Below are 22420 nucleotides of genomic sequence, written 5' to 3' on the forward strand. Positions count from 1 at the left end.
TCAATTAAACTATAGGAATGTCTTAAAAGACATCGAGGACTAGATGGCCTCTTATTTCCTGCTTCTAAATTCAGATAAAACTGTGCTTGGCCCAAACAATCTTAGAAACATGACGTCTAACCAAATACTTAATCTGGATGGCCTCCAGTAACACTGCGATGAATCATCAGTCATCTTTGATCAGTGTGCACATTCAGCACATATGTAGGACTGTCTTCATTTATTTGCACAATATGGCTCAAATTAGGAAAATTACCTCTCAGAGTGATGCTGGAAAACTATTATCAGGTCACTGTAAATGCTCCCTGAAAAGCCTTCAGTTTATCCAGAATGCTGCAGTAAGAGTGCTGGCAGGGACTAGAGAGAGAGAACATATTTCTCCCATATTGGCTTCTCTTCACTGGCTCCCTGTTAAATCCAGAATTGGATTTAAAATCCTTCTCCTCACATACAAGGTCTTGAGTAATCAGGTCCCATTATGTATAGCAGCCCATTGGTAAGCTCTAAAAAATTTCATAGTACCATATTGTCTCAATAGAGCACTTCACTCTCAGACTGCTGGCTTTCTTGTGGTTCCTAGGGTTTTTAAAAATAGAGTAGGAGGCAGAGCCTTCAGCTGTCGGGCCCCTCTTCAGGGGAACCAGATCCCAGACAGGTGCCCTCTATACTTTTAAGACTACGCTTAAAACTTTCCTTTTGGGGCTGGATCAGGTGACCCTGAGCAATCACTTAGTTATGCTGCAACAGGTTTAGTCTGCTGGGGGTTTTCCATGAAGTCATGCTTCTCCATTCACCATGAGTTTATACAACACTTTTCATTTAGAGGTTTAAACCAGCATTAGTGATTAATAAACTCTGGTTCTCTCTCCCATACTTTGACTTCTGTCCTGCGCCTCTCACTCGCCTCTCTTCTTTCACCCCTAACCGACCATGGCAGATGACTGCCCCTCCCTGAGCCTGGTTCTGCTGGAGGTTTCTTCCTGTTCAAAGGGAGTTTTTCCTTCCCACTATTGCCAAGAACTTGTTCATGGGGGATCATCTAATTGCTGGGGTTTGCTCTTTAATATTATAGGGTTTTCAGCTCAGTGTATATAAAGCACCTTTAAGCAACTATTGTTCTGTTTTAGTGCTATATAAATAAACCTGAAATGAATTGAATGAAGTGGCCAATCACAAATGATAACTCTTAGCAGAAATCCCGACAAACAGTTTGATAAGTTCCAGATTTTCTTAACTGAAGTTCCAGCTAAAAATATTTTTGGTTCATGTTCATATACCACAACAATTACTACATGTTGAGGTCTAGGGAACAGGTGCAGCTTTAGTGTTGAGTGAAACACAGCACAGGACTTTCTCAAGCTGATGGGCAATTGTTCTTGTTTTACTCAAGTTTTACTCAAGTTACTAGCCTCTTTCACAGTCAGTAAAAACAAGCCCAGCTAAGTTAACTCAAGCCAGTAAAATGACTCACTATCTACACAATGTAACTACAACATAAAACATGTATGCATAACAGAAAAGATTGGTAAAACCAACTGAATTTGATGTCAGAATTGTGCCAGAGAAATGGTGTCAGGAAGCAGTTGATGAGTGAGACTGAGTGCAAAATGTTATGACTGGAAACCTGCACACAACAGAACTTGAGCAATGTCTATAAGTGCTTTGAGTGCTCAGACAGAGTAGAAAAGCACTATATAAGAACTAGTCCATTTACCATTTACTATATACTGCCGCCTAAGCTTGTCTACAAACATTATGATCAAAGTAAGGTGATAGCATTAACTTTTCTGCTGCAGCTACTTCTCCAACTCCCTTCCCACAACCAAACAGCAAAGTTTGACTGAGACAGAGTCATGTTGTTAGGTGCACCAAAAGGGCTAACTGTTGAGAAACCAAGAATCACCTCCTCCTCCTTCAGGGTGCTGCACTAATAGCAGTTGGCAGAGGTAGCCATGTTTTTTAGTTTGTGTTAATTTCCTGAATTCTTTGCAGTGAAATAATAGTGATCGATCATGGGCATGGCGTATGTGTTTTTGACACTTCTTATCTGTGGATTTGATCAACCATACAGACTGAAGTACAGACAAAAACTTCTCTCTGGTTCAGATCCTACCTATCAATCTAAAACAACACCCTTAATGCCCACCCAGTTTTCCTGATGAGACCGGGTGATATGATGGTCCACTGTATTGAAGCCCATTTTAAAGAGGGAGCAGTCATTTTCTGACTTAGATGATCTCACAGACACTGTGTCTAGTTGCATTTTCTCTTGTGCTCTTTTGTGATCTTCATACTATTTACTTTATACTATTTTCCCAAATAAGTATATTTTCATGAATTTCTCAACACATGGAAGAAACTATTGCATTGCCCATGGCAATGGTGAAACCCTAAAGGGGATACAATAGTATAAAAATAGATGCAAGTTACTGTTAAACTAATGTAAGAAAAATAACAAACATTATGATTCTATGATGTTTTCCTTTGTCTGCAGATTAACGGTCCACAGGTTGGGTGCTCGGACCCTTATTCGCGCCCTGGAGATGGAGGAGAGAGAGCACAGAGGACAGCAGGATGGAGGAGTAAAGGAGAAGGTGGTGAAGCTCAGTGTCCAATCAGGAGTGAGCAGTTCTTTCACCGCCTTCATTGCTGTCAACAAAGACAACAGCAAAGTGATTGAAGGACCTCTTGTACCTAGAAATATTCCAACAGCCTGTGAGTTTGTTTCAAAAGGAAAAACTAAAACTGTCAGTCACAGCTTGAAGATAAAGATAACTGAACATGAATGAAAGGAGTACAATGATAACGTTTAAGAGCAGAATTTCAGAGTCAGTTCAGAGGATCTAGATACAGTGGCTTGCAAATGTATTCATACCCCTTGAACTTTTCTATATTTTGTCACATTACAACCACAAACATAAATATATTTCAATGGAATTTAATGTGAAAGACCAACACAAAGTGGTAAGAAAATTATACATGATTCAAAACATTTTTTACAAATACAAAACTGAAAAGTGCGGTGTGCCAAAGTATTCAGCCCCCCTGAGTCAATACTCTGTGGAACCACCTTTTGCTGCAATTACAAATTAGTCTTTTAGGGTATGTCTCTACCAGTTTTGCACATCTAGTGACTGAAATTTTTGCCCATTCTTCTTTGCAAAACAGCTCCAGCTCAGTCAGATTAGATAGAGAGCGTTTGTGAACAGCAGTTTTCAGATCTTGCCACAAATTCTCGGTTGGGTTTAGGTCTGGACTTTGACTGGGCCGTTCTAACATATGAATATGTTTGGTTTTAAACCATTCCATTGTAGCCCTGGCTTTATGTTTAGGGTCGTTGTCCTGCTGGAAGGTGAACCTCCGCCCCAGTCTCAAGTCTTTTGCAGACTCCAACAGGTTTTCCTCCAAGATTGCCCTGTATTTGGCTCCATCCATCTTCCCATCAACTCTGACCAACTTCCCTGTCCCTGCTGAAGAGAAGCAGCCCCAGAGCATGATGCTGCCACCACCATATTTGACAGTGGGGATGGTGTGTTCAGAGTGATGTGCAGTGTTAATACTCCGCCACACTTAGTGTTTGGCATTTTGGCCAAAAAGTTCAATTTTGGTCTCATCTGACCAAAGTACCTTGTTCCACATGTTTGCTGTGTTCCCAACATGGCTGCTGGCAAACTGCAAACGTGACTTTTTATGGTTTTCTTTTAACAATGGCTTTCTTCTTGCCACTCTTCCATAAAGACCACATTTGTGCAGTGCACGACAGATAATGGATTGAACAGTGCTCCGTGAGATGTTCAAAGCTTGGGAAATCTTTTTATAGCCTAAGCCTAGTGATGAGAGTGTGAAACTGAAGCTTCGATATGTGCTTTGAACCCTGGGCTTACAACTCCATGGAACTACTGCTTCAAAGCTTGCTTCAGAGTGAAAAAAATCATGTGACATATGATGTATGAAGCAGCAACTGCTTCGTTCTCGGAATGAATCACGTGACTGGTTCAGGTGATTCGCTGGTTACGAGTGAAGGAGCGAGAGCGAGACAGTCAGCCAGGTTCATACTCTCACAGTTTTAGCGTTGTTATGGCCAACAGTTACTGCTGAGTTATGAATTAAAGACAACCTTTGCTGGCTCGTCCTTGGAACGTGATGACGGACACTGTCATATCAAGATTAACGCAAAAAGCGGTAGTTACACAAGCACACCCAGTTAATGCCACGTTTTCCCAGTACTCTGCTCAATAACACAACACACACATTCATCCATCTTTATTTGTAAATAGAACCTGATATCATGATATTTGGTCATAACGTGTGCGCCTCAAACAATGCAAAGATGCTTCAGAGCACTGAGGTGTGTGAGCGCGTGCATGCAGGTGTATAGATGAAAACATTGCACTTTTCCAGGAGAGGGCGCTATAATTGAAGCTTCGAGTAATGAACCTATTTTCAAAACAATTGGTTCAAGTGGTTCAGTGCTTCACAAAAGCTTAATTTTCTCATCACTACCTAAGCCTGCTTTAAACTTCTCCACAACCTTATTCCTGACCTGTCTGGTGTGTTCTTTGGACTTCATGATGCTGTTTACTCCCCAATATTCTCTTAAGCAACCTCTGAGGCCGTCACGGAGCAGCTGTATTTGTACTGAGATTAGATTACACACAGATGGACTCTTTTTAGTCATTAGCAGTCATCAGGCAATTGTATACCGCTTTGTATTGGTCTTTCACATTAAATTCCAGTGAAATATATTTGTTTGATTGTAATGTGACAAAATATGGAAAAGTTCAAGGGGTATGAATACTTTTGCAAGCTACTGTATAATACAAAAAAGGTTTATTGAAGCAAAAAGCAATGGTTCAAGGAATCAAGATACTGATAGGAGAAAAAAATGTAAACAGAGAATAATAAAAACTAGACAATCTGGCAAATAAAGGTTAGTGATCAAATGGTAGAAATACTACAGGGACCAATCAGAGGAGAGGATTCAGGTGAGAAAACTTCAGTAGCAGACATATCAGGGAGGTGAGAATAACAAGTTTTAAATGACTCAAGAATTCCATCCATCCAGCCATTTTCTTCCACTTATCCGGGGCCAAGTTGCATAGAAGCCCAGACCTCCCTCTCACCAGCCATCTCCTGCAGTTCATCTGAGAGGACACCGAAGTGTTCCTAGGCCAGCCAAGAGATATGGGCCATTTCTCAATACTCAAGTATGCAAGTACAAACTTGTTCTCTGGCAAATGCCAAGCGTCCTACACGGTTTTGGGCTGTGAGCACAACCCCCATCTGTGGATGTCGGGCCCTCATACCATCCTCATGGAGTCGGTTTCTAACCGTTTGTGCAGACACATGCACATTTGTGGCCTGCTGGAGGTCATTTTGCAGGGCTCTGGCAATGCTCCTTCTGTTCCTCCTTGCACAGAGGTGGAGGTAGCGGTCCTGCTGCTGGGTTGTTGCCCTCCTACGGCCTCCTCCACGTCTCCTGGTGTACTGGCCTGTCTCCTGGTAGCGCCTCCAGCCTCTGGACACTACGCTGACAGACACAGCAAACCTTCTTACCACAGCTTGCATTGATGTGCCATCCTGGATGAGCTGCACTACCTGAGCCACTCGTGTGGGTTGTAGAGTCCGTCTCATGCTACCACAAGTGTGAAAGCACCACCAACATTCAAGTGACCAAAACATCAGCCAGAAAGCATAGGTACTGAGAAGTGGCCTGTGGTCCCCACCTGCAGAACCACTCCTTTATTGAGTGTGTCTTGCTAATTGCCAATAATTTCCACCTGTTGTCTATTCCATTTGCACAACAGCATCAGTGTTGCTTCCTGAGTGGACAGTTTGATTTCACAGATGTTTGATTTACTTGGAGTTATATTGTGTTATGTTGTTCCCTTTATTTTTTTGAGCAGTGTACATATATGCACAGCTCTGCTACTTACTGAACAAAAACAGGTCAGATGTTAAAATTGTTAATTTTATTCCAGAAGACTTCCACCACTTACAACAGGCAGATTTTTAGAATACAGTCAAATAAATATTAACATTTTAAATAATATAATTTCATCATTTCCGGAGTAGGCTTGTCATCAGTCTTCACGATCTCCATAAACAGCATCAACATGCTGCTGCGATGTTCCCGTTCCCAGTGAAAAGGCTCTTGTGTTGCTTCCTGAGTAAAATATTCTTAATATCAATTTTTTGATTTGCTCAGGAACAAATGAAACACGGAAATAAACCAAACATCATCTGAGTGAATTATATCTGTTTAACTTCCCCTCAACAGCAAAAACCAGCAGGAGTTTTGAAAATGATGTGCTGACAGTCAGGCGTTCTCCCCACATATAGCGAGCCTCGTCCGGCTGGCGAGCAGGCAGCTGCTGTTAGAGCAGCGGAACGAACCTCTCTGAAAATGTCAAAGCACTTTTGCAGATAAGCAATATCTTGATAAACTGAGCAGATATTTGATGTTTACACATCTACATTCTTGCCTGAAAACACTCTAAAAGTTTGTTTTGTGTCACAGGAGCAGTAATATTTCAAAATTTACTCACAGTTTTAGCCGGTCTACTTTGCTGTTGTTATGTTTGAGTTTCATTCGAAATGCATTCTGGGATACTTGGCTGCACCAAGTCAACACAAGTCACCACCGATGCAGACTCGATAGAAGGGGCGGAGCAAGAACACATCCAGGTATTTTGAGCAAAATTGCCTTTATGTGAACTTTGATTTGGAACAGTACTTGGGCTGAGACTGATGACGTTTCACAAGTACACAAGTCCACACAAGTACGCATATTGGGAAACGGTCATGATCTGTCCAGTGTGTCCCAGGTCTGCCCCGAACCACCTCAATTGGCTCCTTTCGATGTGGTGGAGCCACATCCCAAATGACTGTACTCCTCACCCTGTCTCTAAGAGACAGGCCAGCCACCCATCAGAGGAAGCTCATTTCTGCTGCTTGTATCTGTGATCTTGTTCTTTTGGTCACTACCAAAATCTTGTGTATAGGATAGGATAGGGACCTAGACTGACCGGTAAATTGACGGCGTCCCTTTTGTGCCCGCCAGGCAGAAGCCGTCTGTCACTTGGCCATACCTAGAAATTATTTCCATAAAAATTATGAACATAATCGGTGACAAAGGCCAGCCCTGGTGGAGTCCAAAACCCACGGGAAATGAGTCCGGCTTATTACCAGCAATCTGGACCAATCTGCGGTTGTACAGGGACTGAATAGACCAGACACCTGATACTCCTGCAGCACCCCCAACAGGATTCCCTGAGGGACGTGGTTGAATGCTTTCTCCAACTCCATTTATAATGGATGGGCAAACTCCCTTGCAATATTCTCGAGAGGATAAAGAGCTGGCCCAGTGTTCGGTAACTAAGATGAAAATTACACAAAGAACATGTAGACTGGCTGGGCAAACTCCCACGCACACTCGGACATGCTTGAGAAGATAAAGAGCTGGTCTAGCATTCCATGACCAGGTCGAAAACCGCATTCTTCCTCTTGAATCTGAGGTTTGACTAATGGACAGACCCTCCTTTCCAGCACCCTGGCATAGGCCTTACCAGGAAGGCTGAAGAGTGTGATCCCAATAGTTGGAGCACACCCTCTTTTCCTGCTTTGTAAGGATGAGGACCACCACCCCAGTCTGCCAGTCTGATTCAACTCACCACCTCAGCTCAGCTCCTCTCTTCACCCGAGTGTCCAGAACATACGACCACAGATCTGATGGTACGATTACAAAATCGGTCATTGATCTACAACCTAGGGTGTCCTGGTGCCACATGCATTTATGGACATCCTTATTTTCGAACATGATGTTCATTATGGATAAAATATAGTTTGCACAGAAGTCCAATAGCAAAACACCATTCGGATTCAGATCTGGCAGGTCATTCCACCCAATAATGCCCCTCCAGGTCTCACTGTCTTTGCTCAGTGCTCACATTGATCCATTGAAGTCTCCCAGTAGGACGATGGAGGCACTGGATGGAGCACCCCGCCTAGCAACTCCAAGAAACCTGAGTACTCTGAACTGTCATTTGGTGCGTAAGTGCAAACAACAGTCAGGACCTGTTGTCTAGCCCAAAGGCGCAGGGAAGGAACCCTCGCGTCTACCGGTGAAAACTCCAATGAACAGGTAGATAGCTGTGGGGATACAAGCATACCCACCCCAGCTCACCGCCTCTCACCGAGGGCAACTCCAGACAGGAACAGAGTCCAGCCCCTCTCCAGGAGACTGGTTCTGGAGAAAGGAACCTTTCTCTGGCCCCTCAGCCAGGACCACTTTGACTGAAGGGATGGATCATAAAAACAGAACAACCAGATAGATGAAAAGATCAAGAAATTTAAATACTTGGTGCAATATTTGTCTTGTATTTGTACATCCCTGAAATGACATCAAAAATTCATTAGTAAGAAATTCTTATGAAATCTCTTGACCCCGTTTTTGTTTGTTTGTTTGTTTGTTTGTTTGTTTTTTACATTATAGTTGCTGTCTATATGGCAATGTGTGCAATAGGAAGCAAGAGTAAGTAAACACTGAATGGCAGTGTAACACACATCTCTGCATTTTTAAAAAAGAAATAGAGGCATGGCAATAGACTGTCAGTTGTATTCATTATAATTGGCTGTATCCTTAACAAGTGAGGAAGGTTGAGTTGCTAAAACATTTTGATATTTAGAACATTAGTGCACATCTTTGATACTTTAAATACAACATCTAGTAAAATATGACATTCTTTACATTTTTTTTTTCAACTTGAAGTGAGGCTGAGTATTTATGTGGCAGACAGTACTTGATACAGAATGGGCAAATAATAGGAAGAAAACTAACAGGAAGTGATGACAATAGTCTATGTAATTGTGCAGATAATGATGTTGATCAAAGGGTATATAGACTGCAGGGACCAATCAGAGAAGAGGATTTAGGTGTATGAGGGGCCGTTAGGGACATTATTACTGAAATGCTCACGCACACACTACTGAAACACGTTCACACACACTACTGAAACGCCTTCCTGTTTAGCAAAAAAACAACTTCCTGTTTAGCCAAAACAACTTCCTGTTTACACAAAACACCTTCCTGTTTACTTGAAACGCCTTCCTGTTTACACGAAATGCTCTCACACACACTACTGAAATGCGCTCTCACACACTATTGAAACGCTCACACACAGTTATTTAAAATGTGGTAGTAAACACACGGAAGATGGATACTTCATTCCAAAATTTCAATCAGGTTTGCTGCTCATATAAATTTAATGGACCATTTTTTCCTTTGTCAAAGGTGAAATTGTCCCAAACCTTGGATTGTTTAGGATGCCATGTTGTTTCACCAGTAGCCGCCATGACTAAACATGCCACTGAATGCTTCTACTGCCCTCACCAGGTGCTGTACCGAATACATGGTTAGACAGTGAGCTAAACACTTGCCCAATAGAACACTTCAGACAGGAGCTGACGTTGAGGTTGTTTATTGGACGTCCTCTTTTGTGAAACTGTTAACATTGACATAACGACAAAGAAATGGATAACAGTGTTACATTGAAATCACTTATACCATGAAACAATCTACATTTGTACCAGTTGCACACCCTATTCAATATACAACTGATTAAAGACAACTCTGAAACATTAAGAAAGAATCTAACAATAACACAGTTGTTTCTGATTGAACATTGCCATGTGATCACCAGCTCTGATTATGAGGTCATTGAACAATAAGAAATGTCAATCTGCATACAATGAGCTTGCTACTCATCAGAAAAATGTCCAACTGAAAATAATACTCACAATTTGTGCGAAATCAAGATCATAAAAGAGAGGATGGATTTGGATTCTGCCATGCCTCATTACGCTGCTGCGCCCTCAGACAAAATGGAGGACCTACCTCGAACATAAGTTTTAAGTCCCCCCTACCACTAGATGTCAGTATAACAAACTAAATCCACTGGAACCAGAACACTCCCCGCCTAACTTGGTAAAATACCAAGTTAAGTAATAACATAGGATAAGGTGTATCACAGTATGCATTCACATTTCCCTCTAGATTGTTTCCTTAGAAACAAGAAGAACGACCTCTGTCACGGGTCTTAAAAACAGTCTCTGTTCACCATTCTTTACAATCCTTACTTCTATCTTCCTGACTTTATCATCTTGACTAGGAAATGTCCTGGTAACCAGTGCAACTGGCCAGTCATTCCTTTTCACTTGGCTATCCTTCAATAGCACAACATCTCCTTCTTGAAGGTTAGGCCTTTCAGTTCTCCATTTCCGACGTCCTTGGAGTTCGTTAATGTATTCCTTTTTCCAGCGATCCCAGAATGTATTAGCTAGGCTCTGGACACGCCGCCATTGATTTCTGAAAAGGTCCGCTCCATCGAATTGACCAAGTGGTACTGGTGCTGTGCCTACTTTCTGAGTGAGCAGCATAGCTGGGGTGAGAATGATTGGCTGGTCCGAATCTGTAGAAACTGGTGTGAGTGGCCTTGAATTTACTATTGCTGTCACTTCGGCCATAAGGGTCACTAGGACATCATGCGTAAGCTTTGCCGAACCCTGTTCCAGAAGCATGGCGTCAAGGATGCGCCGTGCAATGCCGATCATTCGCTCCCAGGATCCACCCATGTGCGAACCATGCGGAGGGTTGAACAGCCACCGACACCCTTGATCCAAGAGGTAGCTTCCAATTTGTCTGTTGTCACAACCCTTCTTCGTGATCTGAAGCTCCCTGCAAGCACTCACAAAGTTGGTACCACAGTCGGACCTTAACTGCTTTACCGGTCCTCTGATGGCAAAGAATCGCCTGAGAGCATTGATGAAGGAGGATGTGTCCATGGACTCAATGACCTCTATATGGATTGCTCGAGTGCTCATGCAAGTGAAGATAACGGCCCATCTTTTATCATTGGCTTGCCCACCTCTGGTTCTTCGTGTTACAACAACCCAGGGACCGAACACGTCTAAACCCACGTTCGTGAAAGGAGGATCTGTGCTCAGTCGGTCTGCAGGCAGGTCAGCCATGATCTGCTCTTCTTGTCTGCCTCTCAACCTGCGACAGATCACACAGTGAAAAATCACACTGCTGATCAACCTCTTTCCCCCAACAATCCAGAATCCGGCTGCCCTCACAGCTCCCTCTGTAAAATGCCTACCCTGGTGACAAGTTCTCTTATGGAAGTGCCTGACCAACAACAGGGCAACATGATGCCTTCCAGGGATGAGCATAGGGTGCGATTCGTCTGACGTAAGCTGGGCTTGCGTTAGCCGGCCTCCAACTCTGAGAAGTTGACTTACGTCGACGAAAACATGGAGTTTGCTGAGCGGGCTTGATTTGCTGACCGATTGACCATGCTGGAGACATCTGACCTCATCTGAATATGCTTCTCTCTGAACAGTGAAGATTATTGTGGCTTTAGCCTGGTTCAGTTGCTCTTCACCGAGATGCATGTTGCACCTATGCCAGCCGTGACAGACGTGATGCTTAAATCCATGGCTGAAAGACTTTGCAATGTGTTTGAGCAGTGAAACAGCCCTCACAAGAGTCTTCCAAGTAGAGAACCGCTCAAAACGTACACTGCTGAACGTGTTGTGAGCCAGGCTGGTGACACAAGTTGTGCCCTCTGAACGTACCTCTGGATCTGAATCAGGTTCCACTAGGCCGAAACTCTCCTTGCAACACCGACTCTGTGCCACCTCAGTCAGAAAGTTAGGTCCTGTTAGCCATGAAGAAAAGGACAACTGGTTGGCTGGTAGTGACCTGGTTGCATGATCAGCTGGGTTGTTGTTGGTAGACACATAATTCCATTGACTTGCTTTTGTTGACTGCTTGATGCGTTGCACACGGTTGTGAACATAAACGTAAAAGCGTCTTGACTCACTGACGATGTAGCCCAGCACCACTCTGCTATCGGTAAAGAACTGCACGTCATCCAGTGTCATATCTAACTCCTCCTGGAGCAGCTCTGCTATCTCAACGGCTAGCACCGCAGCACAGAGTTCGAGTCGTGGGACTGTGATCTCTGGTTTTGGAGCAAGCTTAGCTTTCCCAAAAATGAACCCGACTTCACTGTGACCTTCTCCGTCTGTTACGCTCAGGTAAGCAACAGCTGCTACCGCCTTGATGGATGCATCACAAAACACAAACATTACTTTCCTTTTAGCCTTTGACAAAGGAAGTGATGTGTACATCCTTGGTAACTTTAGCTCTTTTAAGTCCTGAAGAGAAACTCTCCATCTCTGCCATTTTTCGTAGCTGTCCTTTGGGAGCGGTGCATCCCAATCACAGGCAATAGAAGTGATGTCCCTTAATATCAAGCGACCCTCGATGCTGACAGGTGTGGCAAATCCCAGCGGGTCGTACAAGCTATTGACTGTGGACAGCACCCCCCGTTTGTAAAAGGCCTCTCACTGAGATCTACTCGAAATGTAAAGCTGTCTGAGGACAGGTCCCAGCCGAGCCCTAGGCTTCGTTGTGGAGGTGCAAAGTCTTCCCCGAACACAAGACCCTGGAGCTCCTTAGCAAGGTCCTCATCTGTAAAGGCTCCCATGACTTCTGCGCTGTTGGATGCTATTTTGTGCAGTCGCAGATTGGATTGTGCCAACATGCACTGAGCTTTCTTTAGCACATCAATTGCCTCTTTCGTGGTAGCAAATGACTTAAGTCCATCGTCGACGTAAAAATGGCGTTCCACGAAGAGTCTTGTATCTGCTCCATATTCCCCTTCTCCTTCCATGGCTGTCCTTTTCAAACCATAGATGGCAACTGCTGGAGATGGGCAATTACCGAACACATGGACCTTCATCCGAAACTCCACGATGTCCCCATCAAGGTTATGTTCATGGAACCACAAGAAACGGAGATAATCCCGATGCTCTTCTTTAACTAAGAAGCTGTGAAACATTTGCTGAATGTCAGCCATCACCGCAAAGGGTTCACATCTGAAACGGACGAGCACACCGATTAGACTGTTATTTAGATCTGGGCCCTTGAGTAGCACGTCATTCAGGGACACATTATTGTACTGGGCGCTGGAGTCAAACACCACCCTGATTTGACCAGGCTTTTGAGGGTGGTAGACACCAAAGCTTGGTAAGTACCAACATTCATCTTCATGTTCCAGAGTAGGAGCTGGTTCTGCATGACCGTTACTGAAAATCTTCTCCATGAACTGCACGTAGTGGTCCCTCATCTCTGGCTTCTTCTTCAAAGTATGTCGAAGAGACATCAGACGTTTAAGGGCCTGTTCCCTATTATTAGGCAGGCGCTGTCTTGGTGACCGAAATGGGAGAGGGGCCACCCAACTGTTAGATTCATCCTTGGAGAACTCTTCATTCATAATATGGAGGAAAAGTTTGTCTTCAACTGACGGCGCCACTTGGTTGTCTTCTATGGTGCGACTAAAGATCTGCTTACCAAGGTTATCTTGACCCAATTTTTCCGTAGGCGCAGTTGCTTGGTCACTTGTAAACCTCTCTTTGACACTGATGTGGTTCACACATGGTCTGAAGAAACTGGGACGACCATTCTCCAGAATACTGGTCTTAAATGCATTCACATTAGGCTTGTGGGCTCCTTTCAGGCACACGTCTCCTATTATTACCCATCCCAAATCGAGTCGTTGGGCATATGGTGCATTATGTGGCCCATTACAATGACTGCGAACTTTGTGGACACGGATAATGTCCCTTCCAAGCAATAGGAGGATTTCGGCTACTGGGTCAAGAGGTGGGATTTTGCCAGCAATGGGTCTAAGATGAGGATAATGAGTAGCAGCCTCTGGTGTGGGAATTTCCTCTCTGTTGTTGGGAATCAAGTTGCACTCAACAAGTGTTGGCAATGCCAGAGGCACACCCCCATGTAGAGCTTCTATGATGAATCCCATGGCCCTTCTTCCACTAGTGTTTGTTATGCCAGAGCATGTTTTCAAGGTGTAAGGAGAGACAGGTCCTTGAATGTTGAATACGTCAAAGAAAGCAGACCTGGCCAATGACACATTACTCTGGTCATCCAGAATTACGTACATCTTCTTCTTTTGTTCAGGACAGTCTTTGGGATACACATTGACTAGACACACCTTTGCACATGACTTGCCATGGAGGCCTTCCCCACAGACTTCTGTGCAGCTGGATGTTGTGATAGGGGAGCCGTGGTCGGTTTGTTTTCTGTCATGCTCCTCTGTTGAAATGGAAGACTCTCTTATCATCCATGGTGGAGGACCATCATGAAGGGCTGAAATGTGCAGATCGCTGTTGCACTCTGAACAGTGAGTAACTGCCTTACAATCTCTAGCTTTATGGGTTACTGACATGCAGCACTTGTAGCAAATTGAATGCTCCCTGAGAAAGCTCTTCCTCTCATCCAAAGTTTTCATTCTGAAACCCCTACATTTCTTCAAAGAGTGTGGTTTCTTGTGAATAGGGCAGAGCTTGTCTGGATCCATGCATAGCTTTTTGTTATCCGCAGATTTGGAGGCTTCAATTTCTGTCTTGTTAGCAGAGACGGGAAACTTAGCTTTCCACTGCTTCTCTAGAGTCCTCTCAGATTTTGGGGGTGCTGCACTAGAACTTTCAAGGGAAAAGCTTGGGTCTGTTTTCATTTCCGCATGATAGTTAATAAAAATAACAAAGAATGAAAATGGAGGGTAATGCACCAAATGCTCTTGTTTGTATCTAGTGCCTTGAGCAACCCACGACTCTTGAAGGTAATGTGGGAGCTTTTCCACAATTGAGTTAATCCCTCTTGCGGAATCAAGGAAGTTTAAGCCTGATAAGTAGCCTTCATTTTTGGCGGTTTCTACCTCCAGGAGGAGATCAGCAAGCTCTAGAAGCTGTCGACTATCCTTAGCAGAGAATTTCGGGAAATTCTCAAGACGCTTGAAAAGTGAAGCTTCTATGACTTCAGGAGAGCCATAGTTTTTATTTAGTCTTTGCCACAGTCTATCAAGACCCACTGCTGGGTTATTGATGTGGACTGCTCTGATTCTTAGAGCGTGCTGAAGTGACTCCCCGCCAAGCCACTTGGTCAGTAAATCCAGCTCCTCGCTAGGTCTGAGATTCAAACCTTCTATGGCGCTGCAGAAGGTGGATTTCCATGATGTGTAATTCTCTGGCCGATTGTCAAATACTTTAACCCCTGTTGAAAGAAGATCACGACGAGCAAGGAAAGCCGCTAGGTCTGAAATGTCTGTGGAAATCTGTGTAGGCTTGCCACCGACTTCATGAGGAGTGTTCATTGTATTCTTGCTGTGGGGTGACAAGGGACCATAGGCTTTAAGGCTGACGTGATGCGTGGCTTCAGTGTCTTGAAATCGGCGAGATGTGTAAGAAGAGAGAGGCTGCACATTGGGTTGTCTGCTGTATGTGGCACCCACAGGCCGGGTCTGAGAAGAATCCTTCATTTCATCTTGCTGATGACCGAAGTGAGTATTAATGTACTCATCAGTGCGTTGTCGTGACACAGCTGATGCTAAAGGAGGCCCAGTGATGCCAACTTCACTTTTACTGTCTTCATTAACTGCAGCAGTCTCTAATACTTTTGCCGCAGCTAGGGCAGCTTCAGCTTCACCTTCCTCTTTAAGGGCATTAAGTGTAGCATCAAGGCGAGCTCTTTCAACTTCCATGTCGATTTGCCGTCTTGCAAATTCTGCTCTGGTGCGAGCTGCTTCCGCTTTTGCCCGAGCTTCTGCTGCAGCCTGGCTTGCATGTGATTTGCAGGATCGACGTGATGACATTGACCTTGCTGATGAAGCTTTACACTCAGACCTGACCTCCAGGTTCGCCGCTTCATTAGGATCTGGCACACTTGACATGTTAGCACTTCACAAGAACGTAATGCATATGCAATCCGCCGTGATGTTCTTGATGTATTTACAAATTTTTCACTCTACTGCCCTCACCAGGTGCTGTACCGAATACATGGTTAGACAGTGAGCTAAACACTTGCCCAATAGAACACTTCAGACAGGAGCTGACGTTGAGGTTGTTTATTGGACGTCCTCTTTTGTGAAACTGTTAACATTGACATAACGACAAAGAAATGGATAACAGTGTTACATTGAAATCACTTATACCATGAAACAATCTACATTTGTACCAGTTGCACACCCTATTCAATATACAACTGATTAAAGACAACTCTGAAACATTAAGAAAGAATCTAACAATAACACAGTTGTTTCTGATTGAACATTGCCATGTGATCACCAGCTCTGATTATGAGGTCATTGAACAATAAGAAATGTCAATCTGCATACAATGAGCTTGCTACTCATCAGAAAAATGTCCAACTGAAAATAATACTCACAATTTGTGCGAAATCAAGATCATAAAAGAGAGGATGGATTTGGATTCTGCCATGCCTCATTACGCTGCTGCGCCCTCAGACAAAATGGAGGACCTACCTCGAACATAAATTTTAAGTCCCCCCTACCACTAGATGTCAGTATAACAAACTAAATCCACTGGAACCAGAACAATGCTACTTTTTTTTGTTTTTGTTTTATTCTCCATCAACCTTTTATTAAAGAAAGTTAAAAAACAATACAGTAACAGTATAAAAAAACTTTAGAATACAAACTCTCATGGAGGATAACAAGCTAGGGGCCACGCAATAATAAAAAAATGAATTAAAGCTGCAAGCAGCGTCTGTCCGCCCTTGCAGCTCAGTGCCGCTCGGCCTTGTGGCGACCGCGGGAGCTCCGGCACTGCCCCCCTGTCGCCGTCGTTGACCCTCTCACGCAGTCCAGTAACCGTCCACTAGGGCTGGTGATGTTATCAATCTGCCACACCTATGTCTCAAGCAGTGCTCTCTGATGCTGCACAAAAAATATGGTGCAGATCGGATGATGTATGAGGGAGATATAGCTGTTGGAATAATGTAGGGGGGCGCACTGGAGTAAAATTCCAATATAATCCTATTGGGCTCTTTAGAGGTTAACAAAGGTCATTCATATCCAGTTTGGTGCAAATCGGATGATGCATGTGTGGTTTAGAGACAACCGTATGCAAACGGCGGGGGATTGATATTTGCCATGAATGTTGGGTTGATGGGAACTACTTTTTCTTCCACCTGGTAAGTGTGTAGTGGGCTCGACACACGGGAGCGACGTCGCCCCCTCTCATTCATTTCCTATGGAGTTTATGTGATGAGGCTACAATCGCTTGCCCTCCTCCCACCAAGCGACCGGCCAAATTTGTGCATGTGAAATTTTAAGTTCGTATAGTAGACGTCCACACATGGGCAGGCGATGAGCGATGAGGATCATTTTTGCTGTGATTGACTTTTCTATATAATAGGAAATAGATGATAAAGGATGAACCCAAGGTTGTCTTTGTCTTTTGTAGAGGAGACCTAGTAACCAGTAAAATCGTCTGACTCTTCATCTTTATTGCTTTGTCTGACACGGACTGCTTTGAAAATGCTAAAATTGCTCCAATTTCATAACCAATCAAATTTCTTGGAGATAAGTGATGCAAAAGCATGATTCACAATGCTGCCATCGCTATCACGTCCCATGTGTCGTTTGTCGCACCCCGTGGGTCCTGCCAATAATGGGTAAGGACATAATGCCTAAGTGCAGCGTACGGCTGCTGCTCACTCATATACAAGAAGTCACACGTGGAACTTTTTCAACTCCACAAATAGCTAAGATGTGATCTGTGAATGAGTAATTAATGAGGCTGCTACCTCCATGTACTTCTGAGTTTAAAATAAATAAATGAAAGTGATATCTTGTGTTCTTTATGAAGCCAAGATTTGAATCACACCCCTTTTTTTAGGTGTTTTTGCACAAAGTATTGGTATCAGATCGGTATCGCCCATACCAGCTTGAATTTTAATCAGTATTGGATCGGAAAGGAAATCGATGGTATTGAACATTACTACTTGCCAGAGATAGACAGACAGGAAGACGTCTCACTGTGTTAAAAAAAAAAAACATCAGTAATAAAAAACGACTGTTAACAACAATTAATTTCGTCATCAACTATTTTTATTGTCAATTATTGTCGACAATGTTGACTAATCATTGCAGCCCTATTTTGATGTGCCTTTTTTTCCTCAGCCACCTTACTGTTCACCTGAAATGCCTTCCTTTTGACACCAAATACCTGTTTACACAAACTCTTGATTTTCAAGTGTGTGTGACCACGTTTCAGTAGTGTGTGTGTGTGTGTGTGTGTGTGTGTGTGTGTGAGCGCGTTTCAGGTGTGTGTGTGTGTGTGTGTGTGTGTGTGTGTGTGTGTGTGTGTGTGTGTGTGTGTGTGTGTGAGCGCGTTTTAGTAATAATGTCCCTAATGGCCCCTCATATAGGTTAGTTCAAAGAAGGAGCAGATGAGGAAACGTTAGTGGCAGACATGTCAGAGAGGTGAGAGTAACAAGATCTGAAATGACTGAAGAGTTAGAACATGAAAACAGAACAGCCAGACTGATGAACATCTCATATCTTAAATGATCTTTGTAGTATTTGTGTTGTATTTATATATCACTTTATTAATGCTCAAAGGTAAATGTTGTAGTTTTTTTTTTTCTTCAAGAAATGAAATGTTTTGACCTGATTTATTATTTTTTTCAAATGCAACATCATAGGGACTAAACGCAGTGCAATGCGTGCTCTCACGGGTAAGTAAAATCTAAATGACAATACACATATGTTTGCATATCTAAAAATAAGTAAAGGCAAATCAGCAAATTTCTGTTTCTACTTATTTGAAAGGTTAAGTGTGAAATACTGTATGTACAGTTGGTAGTCATTATAATGGGCTGTATCCTTAGCAAGTGAAGAAGGTTGAGTTGCTAAAATTTTTTTATTATATTTGGAATATTAGTGAACATCTTTGATACTTTAAATACAAATTATAGTAAAATGTGACATTCTTTACATTGTTTCATCTTGAAGTGAGCCTGAGTGAGTAAGTGGCAGACAGTACTTGATTCAGAATGGGCAAATAATAGGAAGAAAACTAACAGGAAGTGAGAATAATAGAACTAGATAATTGTGCAAATAAGGATGGTGATTAAGGGCTATGAATACTGCAGGAACCAATCAGAGAAGTGGGGCAGGTGGGGAAACTTTATGCTGCATTTCCACTTGTACCTACTCAGCGCGACGCGACACACCACGGTCCTGTTTTGTTTCCGTTACAATTGACAACACTCCCTGGCCAGTCAGTGGCATGCTCTTCTTTGACAATTCTTTGAAATTATAAAATGACCTTCCTTTTCTTGTTTGTCATTTTATTTAAAAGCCTTATGGATTGATCATTTTTTTCTGCTCTCCGAGTTTAAGCTGGGAGCGCCGTCGGGCAGCTGTGCGTGTGCGTGCCTGCGTGTGCTCATCGCGCTGGTCCAAAAAGTAATGGCAGCGGTCTGCCGAGAAAGCGGCAGAGTCCCATATGGAGTTTCTTTGAGTCCGATAATACAGATAGAAGAGCGTCATGTTGTGACTGATGAAAAATGTATGGAACATGTCTCAGTGAGGAAAAAACACCAACATCAAAGTCCACCTGAGAAGTGCACACAAGGCAGCTACGGAAACCGCTCTGAACCGACGTAATCTGGCATTCACCTCCGGAGAAATGTGACTACTCCTCGCTGCCACGCAGCCGCAACGTTGTGATGAACCTGTTCCGTCCTTGTGCGTTTCCGGCCACTTTATCAGTGAGAGAATAACAATCAGGAACAATCAATATAAGGATTCGAGGGAATGAAGAAAGTGTAAAAACAGGGACAAATATGTTTTCAGCCAAAAAACTGAGCACAAAGAGCGAGGACCAAAAGAAGTCCCAGCCAGCACCGCATATAAAACACCAGCACACAACCGTAAGGTAATGAACACACAATCCAGCTACACAAGCAGAAATGGACATGAGGTCGGCTACATATCGAGCATCTAACCGAGCTAGCTCCAAAACAGAAGCTGTAGTCAATCTGCTGCACTGATGCTGAACTTTATTGGGAGTTTATTGTAGAATTTATTGAGTTTGGGAGTTTGTTTTTCTTTGTTTCTCCCTGTTGATGTACATGTGTGTCCTTAAAATTACGCACATTTAGCACGTAGTGTGCTGCTGTCTTGTGAACAGTTGGTTGTTGAATATATTTCTTTATGGTATCTTTTGTTGAGTTTTTATTACACAAGAGTTACTCTTGTACCTTGAATCTTGCACCTGACAAAAGTATGAAAAACTAAAACTAATACTGAAACTAACGAAACTAAAACTAAACAATAAACCAAAAATAAAAATCGAGCAAAACCACTCTGAAAACTAATTAAAACTAACTGAACTAAAGAAAAAAAAAGTAAAAACTAACTAAAACTAAATGATAATGTAAAATCCAAAACTATTATAACCCCAGTGCAGAGTTGAGTCCCGCTGAGTAGGTAATAGTGGAAACATGGCATTAGTGTCAAGGGGTGAAAGTAACAAGCTCCGAAATGACTTAAGCGTTAGAACATGAAACAGAACAACCAGACTTAACAGATGAACATTTTAAATACTGTTTGTAGTATTTGTGTATTATTTGTACATTGCTCTATTAATATTAAAAAATAAATGCTGTAGTTCTTTTTAAGAAATGAAATATTTTGGCCTGCTTTTTCCTCCTCAAAATCATAGGGTATGTTTCCATGGCAAGCTGTGCTCCCATGGCGATAAGTAAGTAAAATCTAAATGACAGTACAACAGGCATCTTTGCATTTCTAAAAATGAAGTTTCTATTTATCTGAAATGTTGAATGTGAAATACTGTATGTACAGTAGCTGCAGTGTTTGCTGTGATAGTTGTTGTAATGGGCTGTATCATTAGGCAGTAAGTGAAGACGTTCATGTTTTTATGTATAATTCTGCTTTTGATCATTTACAAGTCACTGTAATAACCTCAGAAGCCAGAAACCTGCTGAGCAAAACAAAACATAAAAAGTCACATCTTCCCTACATTTTGATACCAGGCTCATCATCTGGCTGTGATTCATTTTGTGTAAATTTGATTTTCTAATTTAGTAAATAATTAAAGGCAATCTGGCAATTCAAGGATGGTGATCAAGATAGTATAAATACTGCAGGGACCAATCAGAGGAGAGGACAGAAGCAGGTGGGGAAACTTTACTGGCAGACATAACAGAGAAACTAAAAGTAGCAAGTTCTGAAAAGAGTTGCCACTTGAAAACAGAACCAGACTGATCAGATTGTTATCAGGGTTATTATAGTTAATGAAAATGAACAAAATAACGAAAACTGAAATTGAAAAAACGAACTAAAAGTAAGTAAAATTATGGATAAAATGACCTTCCTTTCCTTGTTTGTCATTTTATTTAAAAGCCTTGTGGATTGATCATTTTCCGCTCTCCAAGTTTAAGCTGGGAGTGCCGTCGGGCAGCTGTGCGCGTGCTCACCGCGCTGGTCCGAAAATTAATGGCAGTGTGCTGCTGTCTTGTGAACAGTTGGTTGTTGAATATATTTCTTTAGACGGGAGCTTTTGTTGAGTTTTTATTATACAAGAGTTACTCTTGTACCTTGAATCTTGCACCTGACACAGTATGAAAAACTAATACTGAAACTAACGAAACTAAACTAAAACTAAGCAATAAACCAAAAAAAGTAAAAACTAACTAAAACTAAACGATAATGTAAAATCCCAAACTATTATAATCCTGATTGTTATACATTTAAATACTTTTAAACAATTTGATTTGTATTTATCAACAAAATAACATGTAAATTCAGTCCTTTTGAGTCTTATAATTGTCTTGACACTTTTTATTTATTTTAAATTTATTCTTACTACAATGTATTATTTATTTATTTGTATTTATTTATTCTAACATCATAGTGTGTGACTCCATTGCTCCAGAGCCCATGAGTAAGTAAAATCTGAATGAAACAAACCAATATTTTTCTTTTTTAACTTATCTGAAGTGTTGAATATGCAAAGCTGTATGTACAGCAGCTCCAATATTTGCTTTGATAGTCGCTATAATGGGCTTCATCTTTAGAAAGCAAGTGAAAAATTGTGTGTGTATATATAATAAGAGTTGTAGTAATTTACAAGTTACTGTAATAACCTCAGAAGCCCAAAACTTAGTCAATGTTTCTTGTTAAACAATTCAATGCCTTCATCTCATGCTGTCATTTTTCCTTTTTTTATGTTAATATCATGATAGACCTTCTCTCTGGAGGAGCAGTTCCACTGAACAGTGAGTAAAACACTCGGTGAAAGTTAAACAAATATCACAACATTTCTATTAATATGAAAGTAATCACATGGAGTGGACCTCCATATGTGTATAAGTGACACACGGATTATTTAGAACAGCATTTTGTGTAGAAATCATTTTATCATAGTCTGATATTTGCACCTTTTGTCTTCATTCACACTGGGCAGAGGACGGGCTGAAGATTTAGCTGGTTTTGCCACAAAA

General features: G+C 42.2%; 1 protein-coding gene across 2 annotated transcripts in view; it reads left to right on the forward strand.

Moving 5' to 3' along the window:
• The window catches only part of LOC115791277 (von Willebrand factor A domain-containing protein 5A-like), a 54691-nt gene that overhangs the window by 28610 nt on the left and 3661 nt on the right, over positions 1-22420 (forward strand). For both annotated transcript variants that reach the window (XM_030745467.1, XM_030745466.1), the window contains exons 14-19: positions 2495-2715; positions 8495-8533; positions 18593-18625; positions 20620-20658; positions 21832-21861; positions 22163-22195. In XM_030745467.1, coding sequence (XP_030601327.1) covers positions 2495-2715; positions 8495-8533; positions 18593-18625; positions 20620-20658; positions 21832-21861; positions 22163-22195 — 395 coding nt within the window. The remainder of the gene's footprint in view (positions 1-2494; positions 2716-8494; positions 8534-18592; positions 18626-20619; positions 20659-21831; positions 21862-22162; positions 22196-22420) is intronic.

This window comes from Archocentrus centrarchus, chromosome 13 (genome assembly GCF_007364275.1).
Source record: "Archocentrus centrarchus isolate MPI-CPG fArcCen1 chromosome 13, fArcCen1, whole genome shotgun sequence".
Taxonomy (NCBI): Eukaryota; Metazoa; Chordata; class Actinopteri; order Cichliformes; family Cichlidae; genus Archocentrus; species Archocentrus centrarchus.